Below are 14,546 nucleotides of genomic sequence, written 5' to 3'. Positions count from 1 at the left end.
ACACACACACACACACACACACACACACACACACACACACACACACACAAAACCAAACCAAAAACAGAAGATAGAGGCATATGGAAAGGCCTAAGAGTCAACCTGCCCCTAGTCTAGGCAACAGTATTACAGTAGCAGATAACTCAAGGAGACCAGTACACCAGACCACAGAGGCACACAGCAATGACCCTACTTGAGGAACAGACAAACTTGCTTGCATAGAATTCCAGACAAGGCACTGGACACACCATTCTGAAAGGGAGAATTTAATCCTGTACCTTTTAATTCACTTGAGGGTGGACTAGAGTCTCAACCTTCCTAAGGCTGTGACCCTCTACTAACACAGTTCCTGAAGTTGTGGTGACCCAACCATAAAATTATTTTGTTGTTACTTCAACAGTAATATTGAACTTCAATATTTCAATACTTCAACTGTTAATATTGCTATAGTTATGAATTGTAATGTAAATACCTCACATGCAGGATATCTGACATGTAACCCCTGTTGGGGGCACAACCCACCGATTGAGAAACATTGGATTAGACCCAACTAGGTGCTTTGAAAAAACTGAACAGGGAAAAGGAAAACCAGTAACTTTAGAGCAGAAAAACCTGGCGCACACACCGAGCCTCGTGGCCAAGGTGCTCAGCAGCAGCCGTGCTGGCTGAGCGCAGTGTGCTCAGTAATCGGCAGCTCATCTCTGGAGCATGGGACAGCAGTGTCACCACAAGACCACCAGGCCGTTCAGACAAGTGAAGTTTATAAGACAATTGATAGCACTCTTTCGAAGACCACCCAGGGTCATGACTGAGCTGGGTGTGGCGGGCATACCTTTAATTCTGGCCAGTGGACGGATGAGGCAGGTGGACAGTGTCCTAAGTGTGCCACCAACCTCTCCAATTCGTTCAGTCCTATGAGGTGGATGCTCGTTCATTTTACTGAGTCACTGGAAAGAAGGATTTTCTAAAGGTCACTCAAATTATCGTCCTCCTGAAATTAATCTAAATGCTGTGACCTCTCACGTTCTTTCTGTGAAGAGCAGGAGTTACTATTATCAGCTCTATCACTAAACACACAATGCTGGGGATTGTGTTTACTCAGCTCATTCATTACTCTTTACTTCACAAAAGAACAAAGCCTGGTGTGGTGACATTCACCCACGGGAGGATGAGGAGCTCACTATCATCCTCAGCTACTTGGTGAGTTCAAGGCCAGCCTGGGCTAAATTAAGTACTTGTATCAAAATTCCTCACTCCACCAAAAAGAAAAAGCTGCCATGAGCTCTTAGTAATGCAGTGGTCTGGACGAGCACACCCCCCACAGGCTCGTGTATTTGAATACTTGGTCCCCAGCTGGTGGAACTGTGTGAGCAGGATGAAGGGGTCTTTAGCCTTGTTGGAGGAAACATGTCATGGGGGTAGGGCGGAGCACTAAATTTCAAGACTCATGAGATTCTCTCTGATGCACACACTCTCTATAATATGCATGCTCTCTCTCTGCCTCATAGCTGTGGCTCAAGATGGAAGCTCCCAGCTGTCCCTTCACTCTATGGCAAGGACTCTAACACTCTGAAACTTGTAAGCCAAATTAAATATATATATGTTGCCTTGTTTGTATTATTTTAGCACGGCAATAGAAAAGTAAGTAAGACAACAGTTAGTATTAATCCAACAGGAATAGCATATAACCATTAAGTATTTTTTTTTGGGGGGGGGGTGTTTGTTTTGCTTTCTGAGACAGTATTTCTCTATGTAACAACCCTGACTGCCCTGAAACTCACAGAGATCCACCTGCTTCTGCCTCCTGCATGCTAGGATTAAAAGCATGCACCACCACCAAAGTGAACATTTGTAGAATTACGCAAAAATTTTTTATGTATCTTGAGAGTCAAACAGAAAGCCTCTAAGGAAATTTGAAAATATTTCTAACTTGAATAAAAAACGAAAACAGTTTTCAAAGTCCTAGGCTATAGCTGAAAGCAATTCTCAGAGGAGAAAGTACTAATTGCGCTACAGGCTTTACAATCAATGACTTCTAGCTTCTAGAAAGTAGAACTGAACAAATAAACCTAAACCAAGTAGGAGGAATAAGAAATCGAAGAGTCTAAATACATACAACTGGTTGGGCCACACCCTTGTAAATCAAGAACCTTGGAGGGTCAGTATTCAAAGTCAGCCTTGACTGCACAGTGAGTTCAAGGAGAGCCAGCTACACACAGAAGACCCTGTCTGAAAATAAAAGCAAGCCAGAGACATCTACAAAACTCAAAACAAAGCGGGGGGCGGGGGGGAATCAACAAAAGCAACAGATAACCCTTTGAAAATAAAACTGCCCACTCTATCGAGGACGAAAAGAGGGTTTGCTATCAGACACGCGTGTTGCAAGGACAGCAAGCGACACCACAGTAACGGACACTTGGCAGAGAGGAACAGTGCCCTCGAACCACCCAATTACCCAGGATGAGCGAGTTCAGCAGTGTAAAGAAAGACAGCAAATAAATTCAACCAGCAAATGAAAACAAAGCATTCCAGGCCAGACTGTTTATATCAAGAGGTCTAGAAAATTTCTTTTAAAATGTACCATTACATTTACCTGTGTGTGTGTGTGTGTGTGTGTGTGTGTGTGTGTGTGTGTGTGTGTATGTGCCTCCATGTAAAAATCAGATGATGTCTTACAGGAGTCAACTTCTCTTTCCACCACGGAAGGAGATTTAATCCAATCCTGTGGGCTGACTCAGACCCTTTGGCTTGATGGCAAGCACCTTTCCCTGCACGGCCATCTTGCCAGCCCAAGGTCTCTTAATTTTCTTATCAAAACTTGGTATAGCTAGGCACGGTGGCACACACCTTTAACCCAGCATTTGGGAGGCAGCTGGGTCTATCTGAGGTTGAGGTCAGCCTAGACTAAATATTGAGCTCCAGGACAGCCAGATATACATGGGGAGACCTCATCTCCAAACAACAAGAAAATAACAAAACAAAAGGCCAGTAATTGGTACAGGCATGTGGATCTGTTGAGAAGCAGCCTTCTAGGTTCTTTCTTGTGACTGGCTCTCAGGGCTCTCCCCACGCTAGCCCCGTGACCACACAGTGTAGCGCATAAAGCTTGACACTCGGCAGCCATCCCTTCTTAGGGCTGCTGGACTCCTTCTCTAGCCATAGCTCCCGTAAAGGCATTCAGTACTCTGTGGCTGCTAGGCCCCACCATTGAGGTCTCCCCAAGGCCCACTGCAGAGAATGGACCTGCTTCTTATTTGGGACCTCCATTTTCTCATTCATGGCCACAGGGATGGAGGCTCTTCCCAGGCCTTCAGCAATGTGGTCGGTCACCACTGCCGCTCCTCAAACAACGAGGAAGCAGCCAGTCCAGCTTGGCTAATACTAGCTTCCCATGCTGACCTGGCAGAGGCGGCAGCCCAGGCTTCTGTGTGCTAGACTGGAGCCCTGCCTACTGCCGCACCCTGTAACCTAAGCAGGCTTCGGCAAGCAAGACACCAGCAGGAGCTGGAAGAGCCTCTCCCTTCTCACTGCATCACCACGCTGGGCTAGCTTGACCTCAGAATTGGGCCTTGCACCAAGTAGAAAATGAACACTCAGTGCTGTCCTCCCCACCAAAAGAATTGGTACAAAGTATTCGGAGTGGATCTAGCCTACAAAGCAAGCCACTGGCCAGCCACATAGTGAAATAAACAGAACGCACCACCAAGCATGTTTTAAGTACCTGTTAAGCTTCATCTACTTGGCGTGTGCACATGGGTGTGCTAGTCCACACGGTACTTGTGAGGGTTAGAGGACAACTTGCAGGAATGGGCTCTCTTACCGCTGGGAGCCAGGGCACACGACTCAGGCTGTTAGGCTTCGTGACAAAGGTCTGTTCCCACAGGCCATCTCACCAGCCCACACTAAATATTTAAAAAACCCTAAGTCTTAGATCACACATAAGGTCTCTTGACTAAACATTTCTAATTTCAAAATACAAGAAAAAGAAACTACAGAAAGAAAAAGGAAAAACTGACTTTAGTGCTATTAAGCCAATGCCTGACTCAAGCCTTCTAGACCACGACAAAATAAAGGGCGAGTAACCCCCCCAAGCAGCTGGATGAGGAAGCGGGCAGAACCCACATGTTCCCAGCAGCAGGCACGACATGGCTGACTAGGGCTAAAGCTTCTTCTCGGCATTCCCTTTGCACAGTAAGAGGCACAAGCTCTTTCGAGACAAAGCAGAGCCAGTGTGCCGCACACACCTCGATCCCAGCAGAGGCAGGCACATCTCTACGCCTTGGAGAGCAGCCTGGCCTACACAGTTGAGTCCCAGGACAGCTAGGCTACACAGAGAGGCCCTGTCTCAAAAAACAACCAAACCAAAAAAAGGCAGAACAGAGAATGAGCTAATTCCTAACTGGAGTCTGTTGGCACTGGCAGAGAAACCTACTCAAGTACCACGTGGCAGGTGTCAGCCGCCACTACAGGACAGGCTACAGGCTGTCCTGTCCCCGCAACCCCACCTTTAGTGTCAAGGCTCACAGGGTTAAACCTGAGGGAACCGTTGAATTCTGAGCATATTTCAGGAATATAAACTACATCGAAAGTCTGTGTACTGACTCAGCTCAGAGTTGTCTCAAGAGCATAAGCATGAGCTGCTGTGTAGCAGACACTAATGGTTTACTGCAGAGGTTCTGCCTGCCTCCTAGCTGCAGAGACCCTAGCTACCCTGATCAGGGACAAGAAGACAGAAGGGTACTTACTAAGAAACTCCCATTGCAAAATAACTCAGCAAAACTTTGCAGGCATTCACATTTGAATTCTTTCTTCCCAACTTTTAACAGTTTCTGAATTGAGGCTGCATCACACATTCAATGTGCTCATTCTGCCAGGTGGATAGCTGCCTCTGAGTCAAGGCAGCTGGATTTGCACGGTGAGTTCCAGGACAGCCAGGGCTACACAGTGAGACCCTGCCTGAACAAACAACAAAACAGATACAAACAGCTCGTAAGTTCAAAGGGAACTACTACAACCTTAAATTCAGAGCCCTGAACTCTCGTGTTGACAAGGTCACTCTGCTACACCAGTGGGGATGGTGCGGGGAGGTGGGGTGGCACACACACTGCTAATCCCGGGCCTTGAGAGGCAGCAGCATGTGCAGCAGCAGATAGGTTGATCTCTGTGAGTTCCTGGCCAGGTGGGTCTACATAGTGAGTTCCAGCTAAGTTAGGAGTCCATAATAGACCCTGTTTAAAAAAACCAGAAACAAACAGATCCTCACAACACGGTGACCCTCTTACCAACTCCTTTGTGGGCAGAGACTGGGGCATAGTGAAGTAGCCACAGAAGAAATGGTGCTGACATCATAGCTGAGCTGCTCAGCTCTGTGACAGTGAGGCTTGACGTTGCTACCCTGCCCCACACAGAAGCTGGCCGATTCAGGAGACTGGCCTTTCCAGTCATGGAGGTTCCTAACACACCCACCTGCATTTTGGAGGGCTGTCTGAAAAATGCCAGTGTTAGCGCTAAATATATTTTACTCGTCGAGACTGTGATCTAACTGCACCCTTTCCTCTCTGCAGCGCGGCCACCTCACACACCGCCTTTGGCGCAGGCTGGCCGGACAACCATTTGTGGCAGTGCGCTGGCCTCCTCCTCTGAAGCTGACGTCGGCAGCCTCAGAAAAAGACCTAGATTCTCCATTATTTCCAACTCTTTGTGTCCCTCTAAAACACTTCTTTAGACAAGCCTCAGCAGTTTTCGTCTTCAAAAACCTTTTGTCGTCAATTCAAGGGTCGCTCCTCAACCCCGAGCAGCTTACGGGGAAGATGTCTAGAGAAGGTTGGAGGGAATTTTTCCGTCTGAAGAGACAGCTCAGAGGTTAAGAGCACTGGCTGCTTTTGCAGTGGACTGACTGGTTTCGGTCCCCAGCACCCACACTGAGGCTCACAACCATCTGTAAGTCCACGGAGATCCGACGTCCTCTTCTGGCTTCTCAGAGTACCAGGCACACACACAGTGCCCTTACACACATATAGGCCAAAACCAAGGTGGGGTGGGATGGAACTCAGGAGAGACAGACCGGATCTCTGTGAGTTCCAGGACAGCCAAGGCTACAACTAGGAGCCTGTCTTAAAAACCAACCAAACCAAAAAGAATGCATGTACTCTTTTCCCCCAGTGGATTTAAAGTAATCATACTTACTTAGTGTATATGTGTGGTGCATACATGCTGTTGTGCTGCAGCATGCATGTGGAGGCCAAAGAGAGCTGGCAGGAGCTGGTTCCTCCCTTCCCGAATGTGGCTTCTGGGTACAGAGACCAGCTCACTGGCTGCAGGCACTTCCCCACTAAGCCATCTTTCTTGCTTAAAAAGAGATGTTCTACGGGAGGGGTTAACATGTAAAACAGAGCCTAGGACATGGCCCACACACTAATCCCAGCACTTGGCAGGAAAAAGGGAGCGTTCCAGCCTACCCCGGGGCTACAGTGAGAAAAAGGGCAGGAGCTGGGAGAGGCACCAGGCAGAAGAGCAGACAGCTGGAGAGGCAGATTCGGTTGGCTGTGTGGAAAGAGCAGGCTTCTTTAAAACCAGGAGCATCTAGGGATGTTAAGAAGGAAGGACAGCCTCACATCACGTGACTAGTGGAGCTGTGATACAAAACCAAAGAACTGGAAGAAGGCATGGCTTCTCACATGGAGTGCCCAGCACGTCTCCTAACAAATGGCATACACTGTGCCCACGAAGCCTGGGAAGGGGAGGCTCACGAATGTTGAGGAAGTGCTGCGTGTGCACAGGGAACGCCCTAGTGAGCAGGGGCTGCAGTCTGAATCTGAGTGTGCCCCGCCTTTTTGGGTCTGTGCGCTGACCCTCACTTGGTGGTTCCTGCCTGTGACATGAACTAAGGGTGTGGTCTGAGGGTCAGTCTGCTTCACCTCTGCTTAAGTCAAGATGTGGACAAGATGGCACCAAAAGCTCCAGCACTGTGAATAGAGCCGCCCAGCTGTCAGCCTTTCCTGCCATGACCGACGGGCACCTTCGGAAACAGCAAGGAAAATACAGCGCTGCGCCCTGCAGCTGCCTCGTCAGAGAGCAAGACGAGGAGCTAACATAGCCACTCCACTCCTAAGGTCTCGTCTCGTCTAAAAACAATGGCGTTCACGTTAAAGCTTTGCTTGGCTGCAGTATGTGTGTGCAGAGCAAAAACAAGCCAAAACTAAACCCCACCAAACACACACCTCTAACCACAGCACGTGGAAGGCTCAAGTAGAAAAAGATCACTGTAAGTCAAGGGCAGCCTGGGCTACATCGAGAAATCCTGTTTCAAAACAAAACAAAATTTAAAAAGACATAAAGTAAACGCCTCACTGCAAACCAAATGGGGCAAGCATCTGCAACCCGAGCATTTGGTAGTGGGAAGCATAGTTCAGTGCTGGAGTTGGAGGGGTGGCTCAGTGGTTAGGAACGTGTATTGCTCTTGCAGAACATTGGGGTTTGATTTCCAGCACCTACGATGACGCTCACAACTATGTGCAGTCCCAGTTCCAGGAGACCTGACACCTCTCTACCTCCCAAGGGTGCATGCACATGGTCCACATAAGTATACTCAGGCACATACACCCACACATAAGATTAAGTATCTTTAAAAAAGAGTTCAGTTCTGTGCCAGCCAGTTATATGCAGTTATAATAGCCTGAGCTACAAACGCATGCGCGCACGCACATATACACCCCCCCACCCATAGACCCCAGCTAAAGAAGACATGGTTTGTGGAGGAGCCAAGGATACAGCTCACTGGCAGATTATTTGTCTAGCATGCAAGAAACCCTGGGTTTTACCCCCAACACAGGGGAAAGGGAGAAGAAAGGGGAAGGAGGAAGAAAAAGACAAAATTGGTAAGGGGGTGCTGTCATAGGCTTGTAATCAGAGCCCTCGGGAGCTGGAGGCAAAAGGGTCAGAAGGTCATTGGTCACTCTTAGCTACTACACAGGGATCTCAGAACAGTCTGGGCTACGCCATACCCTGTCTCAAAGAGGCAGGGGGGCTGGAGTGCTGCATCCTCCTGTAATTCAGGCTCAGAGATCCAGCGCCCTATCTGGTCTCCAAAGGCACTACATGCTGGCAGAATACAGACATTCAGGCAAATGCTCATCCACACAAAACAGGGGAGGGACTGGGAAGGAACAAGTGAATTTTCTTGGGCGGTAAGGAGGGTAGGAAGAGGGAAAGCAATGGTGGAAGGTGACAATGTTAGGCCGAGAGGGTGAGCAGAAATCGGCCGGAAAGAAAGGTTTCAGACAATAAGGACACAGAGACAGGACTCTGGCATCTCTGGAAATGCTGGTAGGGGTGGGAGTTGGCCAGGCTGAAAGAAGGTGCTTTCATCTTTTGCCAAGGGATCTGCCTCCATTACAGGAGGACGGGCAGAGCAATGATGCCATGTAAGCACAACAAAACATCTTTCTACTATTACATCTTTCAGACTAAAACTCTTCAAAGTTTCCATGGGCTGAATATGAGAACATTACTTCCAGGGTGAATGAGGTAATACCAAAGGCCTCACTCACTCCTAGCCAAGAACTTCCCCATAGGGCAAAGGTAAAGTAGAACAGGAATTGGCCTGTGAGTAAGAAGAGTGGGGAGAACAACTGACCATCGAGGGTTTTGCCCAATCACCAAGGGAGGTGGTTAGTGGGGAGGAAAGTTTTTTTTCTGGGAAATTTTAAAGTCCCAGCCTATAGAATACTCAGGTGCTCTGCCCATGATCAGTTGAAACAAAGACTTAAGGTTCTGAAAACAGGCCCTGGAGCCACAGGCGGCTGAAGTCAGCAGGCCCAGTGGAGCTCGCCTCAGAGCAGTGACTGACGGCTGGGCTGCAGCTGAGCAGAGAGGACAGGAGGGTGAATGCCAGGCAGCTGCCCCTCACTGGGTGGCACAACAAATAGAGCACGGCCTGAGTTGCAGAGTGTGCATCACTGTTTAAAAAGTGAGGCAGTGCTGGGGGGGCAGAGCAGGCAGATCTCTGAGTTCAAGGCCAGCCTGGTCTACAGAGTGAGTCCAGGACAGCCAAGGCTACACAGAGAAACCCTGACTCAGAAAAAGAAAAAAAGCGAGGCAATAAGAGGGTAAGAGGTGTTAGTAGTTGAACAAGTCCCCAGGATTAAAGAGCACCCACAATTTGTACACTCTCTGATGTACATGACTTAGGTCTAGGGATGGTCTTTTGACAGCACCTATGGATTACACAGCAAGGCCAGCATCCCAGTAAATGAGTGTCTATAATGCCAAGTAGCTCTCACACACACCACCAAAGCCTAAATTTCTATGACAAAAAAAAAGCATACCAGACAGGCCCAATTTGTCATGAATTCTGCGGCATTTACCGGCATGGCTACAAAGGCCGTGCAGGTACTACATCGTGTCTAAAGGCTGTGTGAGCAACACTGTGGAGCTTCTGAGGTGCTGCCTTGCCTCCTCTGCCCTAGCGTGCGTTAGAACACACTCACCTCCATAGTAGAGTCCCGTAGCAGTGCACATCCGCCACTGTCCCTGATACATCCCTGCTCTGCTGGGGCTGCACATCTGCACGCTGACATCTGCGACCTCTTGGGGCTCAAGCGATCTCACCATCACCATGTTCACATGTCCAAACTGGTCGCCCCCGACATACTTAAGACACACACCTGGAGGCCAGGCCTCAGCCCCTGAGTTCAGGCGAAAAGGAAAAAACATTAGGTCAGTCGTCCAGTGCTGGAGTTTCCTGTCAACTGTGCAAGAGCCCTCTTCACACACATGCGCAGGTCTACCTGCCTAGCCCTGAGCAACCCACTGTCTGGTGCCATTCAGCAAAGGAAGTGTGAGGGTGGGAGATGGCTCAGTGGGAAGCGGCACTCCCCGGAAGCTTGACGAACTCAATTTGACTCCTGGAACTCACAGCAGAGAGAGACCATCATCTCCCACAAGCTGCCCTTCTGCATCTATATGTGCATGAGCACACGCATGCGCACATACACACTTGAAATGTTTTTTTATTTTATGTGAACTGGTGTTTTCCTGCATGTGTGTCTGTGTGAGGGTTTTGGATCTCCTAAAGCTGGAGTTACAGACCACTGTAAGCTGCAGTGTGGGTGCTGGAACTGAACCTAGGACCTCTGGAAGAGCAGCCAGTGCTCTGAACCGCTGAGCCCCCTCTCCAGCCCCTAAATGAATGTTTTAAAAAAGGAATTGTGAGAAATCAACCTCTGGCCAAAAGTATACTTTTATTAAGTTGGCAAATGTCACTGGCAAAATCATTCCTCAAGATCTGTGTCCGCTGACCTTAGAAAAGGCCACATGTAGCTGACTCCCAGGAGCCCAAGAATGCCCAAGAAGAGTCCACGGAGAGGAAGGCCAAGCCTACACCTGGGAGAAAACGCTTTCTCTACCAAAAAGAAACATGCAGCCACTTCCCTTGAATTTTTAAAGCAAAAACACGGCCAGGTCTGGTGGTACAAGCCTGTAATACCAGCATTCAGGAGGCTGAGGCAAGAGTATTTTGAATTTGTGGGCAGCCTGGTCTACCACAGCAAGTTCCAGACCACCCTAGCCATCCCAGGAGCCTTCATTTCAAAACAAGAAAGGAACAAAGCCTGTTTACTGTGTTTCCTAGAGACAAGAGGATGAAGCAATCACGGAATGATGTCTCTACTATAACACTTAAAAGCAGGGTTTTACAGCCAGGGCGACAGGTCAGTCAGTAAAGCGCCTGCTCTCTAAGCACAAGAAACTAAGTCTGAGCTCCAGAACCCACGTACAAGAAGCTGTAGGGGGTGGGAGATGGGTCAGCAGTTACAGTACCTGCTGAGCAAGCAAGAGGACTACGGTTCAAATCCCCAAGGCCAGGTAAATGCTACTTAGGTACAGCAGTCCTCCTGCAATTTCAGCCTCAGAAGAAAGGAGGTCCTCGGAACAGGCTGGCTACCAAGACGGTCAGACAAAAGAACCGGCTTCAAAAAACAACACGGAAGAGCAGTGGACATAGGTTCCCAACATCAACCTAGAACCTCTGTTAGAATGTGTACATGCGTGCCCAGGCACTCCCCACATATGCACACCCACACAAAAACATACATACACATGCATGGACAGGAAACACATGAAAACATTAATATAAAAGGCCAGGTGCAGTGGTACGTGCTTGTAATACCAGTTACAGCCCGAGAAGACAGTGGATCAGCCAGCCTTCCTGGCAGGCCGCACTTCAGTAACAGCAGCAGACAGTTCCTGAGGCCGTCCTCTGGCTTACACACACACCCAGTTCATTGTCTGATTTATCTTCTGGGATCCGATAAACTACCCAGGGGCTCATAACACTGTTTAGGTCTCAGGTTCAAATAATGAGGGGGAAAATCCAAAGGATGGTGCTCTCTCATGTAAATGCAAAGGATGGGCATGGAACCCAGAGCTTCAGCAGCCACGCCTTCCTTTCCTGTAACTGCCAAGGCTGTGTGGCTTGTGCTCTTGTGTAAACTGAAACTGTGATGTGTACATCAAAATGCGGGTCTAAATGCCAACTCATCAAGTGCTATATGCAGCCACAAATGCCGGCATGTGATCGTTCCTGTGAAACAGCTCTAACATGCACTCAGTGATACTGCCCCCTTTAGTTTTACAAAGACTTGGTTTTGGTTTTGTTTTGATTTGGTTTTTTGAGACAAGGTTTCTCTGTTGTAGTCCTGGTTGTCCCAGAACTTAGTATGTAGACCAGCTGGCCTCAAATTCAGAGACCCTCTGCCTGTCTCCAGAGCACTGGGATTCAAGGTGTGCCTCACTAAGGTACTCCTCTCTTAAAAGTGGCCCATCCCTGCCATCCCTGCAATAAAACAATGAGGATTACAAGCCTGGGGTGCACTGTAGGAAACACTATCTTTAAAAAGGTGGGGGGGGGGAGAGAATGCACACCACTGATGGAGGACAGAGCTTAGCTCTAGAACCCACAGGGTAGCTCACAACTGCCTTTAGCTCCAGCTCTGCGCGCGATCTGACCACCTCAGGCTCAAACACACAAACCCACACTCAGACACATATCTATGCACAACTTAAAAATGAAAAACCTTTAAAGATAAAACAAATAACAACAAAAGAAACCATCAGTAACCCTGCCAGAAAGGCAAGTAGCACAGGCCTTCCAGAAAGTGAGTTTTTAAAAGACGGCTTAATCCCAGGAGTTGAGGGCCGCTCTAGGCAACAAAACAAGGTGTAAAACAGACTGCCCGCCAATTTACCTCCTCAAGTTAACAGTCTAAAGGACAACCAGAGTTGACGAAAGTGGCTGACATCACGTGGAAATGCTGCTTCTCTATGGGGCCTGGTACAGTTGCCTTCTCTATGGGGGTCTGATACAGCTTACTTGCTGCAGGTCAAGAAAAAAAAGCAGGTGACATAAAGTGCCTTAGAAAATTTAAGATCAAGATCCAAGAAGGGAATATCTCTCTCAAACACACACACACACACACACACACACACACACACACACACACACTCACACTCGCAATGTCTATTAGTACAAAAATCCAAGTAGAAGTATTTTTTTTTTAACTTCTAAGAAAAGAAGGCTAGCCGAAACTATGGGTGTGAGACTTGGCTTCCTGGCCAGACAAGACTAAACGGCTGGACCCAGGTCTCTCAGCTACAAACAGTACAGTGTTATACTACAAAAAAACACACCAAAGGAGTAACATTTCATGGTTTAGGTAGGCTCCTTCTCTTTTGGGACGCTCCTGCTAACTGAGCCTGTTCAATGTAGTGCATGAAGCACCTCTTAAAGAAAAAAGTGGAAGAGGTGTCTCCTCTCAATTCCAGAGCGCAATGCTGTCAGTGGGAAGACCCGAGCATCATCAACCTTCCGAGCTGATGTGTGCTTCTACTGCTCATAGTTACAATGCTGGGACAGGTAGATCTGACAAGGTATAGACTGGGACCCTCAGCTGAACATGGGGGCACATGCCTCTAATCCCACATTGAAGAACAGGCAGAGGGATCACAAGCTCAAGGCTTACCCAACTACACAACAGGATGCTGTCTCCAAAATGCATCCCCTATGCTGCAGAGAAGAAAGGGAAGACTGAGAGCCATCTGGACCTGAAATCTGAGAAGTCTTACAGGACTCCAAATTAGGTCTCCATGACAAACTGGATAGGTCTTTCTAGAACAAAAGAATGACTCATATGTGCTTTATGATTTTGGAAATTAAGTTCCAAATAAGGTAGCAATGCTCTGTTATCACAGAATATCACTTTATTAAACAAAACAAAAAAAACCAACTACTACCCCATCATCCTGTCATGTGCCAATTTTGAGATAATAGCACCCCCAAAATCAGAACAAAGGCATCCAGTAGCTCCAAAAAGCCTGGACACAACCACAGGTCTGTGGCTACATGTGTGGACATGTCCATGTCGTGCAGAAGACAACCCTCCCTGGGGGACTCTAATAAACCTGGTGTGGGGGCTACTCCACGGAGATAGACCTCCCCACACCCAGCAAGGTAACTACAATATGCTGAAATGTGATAAATGAGCACAGGGAAGTATCTTCTCTGTAATCAGCCTGAAAAAAAGGGGACAAAGTTGCCTGTTTCAATGATCTGAATAAAGAAAACAGGGTGGGGGGGATGGCAGCCACAGATCAGTCTCATCATCCCAGTTACACAGTGACACCACCTCTCCGGAGGGAGGGGAACAACTGTTCCTTTCAATTCCTTCCCAAAGTCTAGTTTCGTTTTCATTTCTATGAAGCTCTAAAATACAAACAACTGTGAGCACACTCAAGCCACAGCTCATGTGACAGTCACAGCTGTGCAGCATCCATAAGAAACTACAGCCAGTGTAGCTGAGCCTGTATTAGAAAGACTAAGAAGCTGTAAGTTGATGACAAAAAGCTGACTGCTTACATTTTTTTTTTTTTTAGAGTGTACATGCGTGCTGGGGAATGAACCCAGGCCTTGTGTTCAAGGTACACTCTACTAGCTAACTTAGATGAGTATCCAGCCCTACTCAGTCTTCACTGCTTCAATCCTAGATGTGTGCATCTACACAGCTAAATGCCAAGGCTGATCTGAAAGTATATGATGATTAAACTCTGGGGAAAGCTGGTTTCTGGGACCTCTACATGCAGAGTCATTATGTAGCTCACCTGCTGTCTGGCACCTAAAGCAAGAGGCGCCATGACAGCTCTATGCATCTAACCCTCTCAGGGAGCACCTTCTCCAGAAGCAGGCATGAGTGACAGTCAAAAAGCAGAAGTGGCTTGTGTCTACTCTACTTCTACACTAACACCGTTTCCTGAAGACACAGGCCCTCCGCAGCCCCTCGTCAGACGGAAAGTCTCAGGCTGCAGGGATAAAGCTACACCTTACCAGCTTCAGCTGTAGAAGAGTGAAACCTGTTTGTGCATGGTACCTTGAAGGATAAAATCTCACTCAATTCCAACTGAGACACAACAACTGCCTTTCGCACATACGTTCTGCGAGCCAACAGCAGCAACCTCAAGTTTTAGGTCAGGAGAAAGGGGGCTTTGGGTTTCTG

The 14,546-nt window shown here is 48.0% G+C and overlaps 1 protein-coding gene across 3 annotated transcripts in view; it reads right to left on the bottom strand.

Moving 5' to 3' along the window:
* The window catches only part of Ilrun (inflammation and lipid regulator with UBA-like and NBR1-like domains), a 61,652-nt gene that overhangs the window by 17,840 nt on the left and 29,266 nt on the right, over nucleotides 1-14,546 (bottom strand). For 2 of the 3 annotated variants that reach the window (XM_055606965.1, XM_055606968.1), the window contains exon 3: nucleotides 9,489-9,686. The exons of the other annotated variant lie outside the window; for it this stretch is intronic. In XM_055606965.1, coding sequence (XP_055462940.1) covers nucleotides 9,489-9,686 — 198 coding nt within the window. The remainder of the gene's footprint in view (nucleotides 1-9,488; nucleotides 9,687-14,546) is intronic. 3 annotated transcript variants of the gene reach the window in all.

Source organism: Psammomys obesus, unplaced genomic scaffold (genome assembly GCF_907164565.1).
Source record: "Psammomys obesus unplaced genomic scaffold, mPsaObe1.curated_primary_1811, whole genome shotgun sequence".
Classification (NCBI taxonomy): Eukaryota; Metazoa; Chordata; class Mammalia; order Rodentia; family Muridae; genus Psammomys; species Psammomys obesus.
The sequence above is the reverse complement of the archived record's forward strand: the minus strand, read 5'-3'. Positions and strand labels throughout refer to the sequence as shown.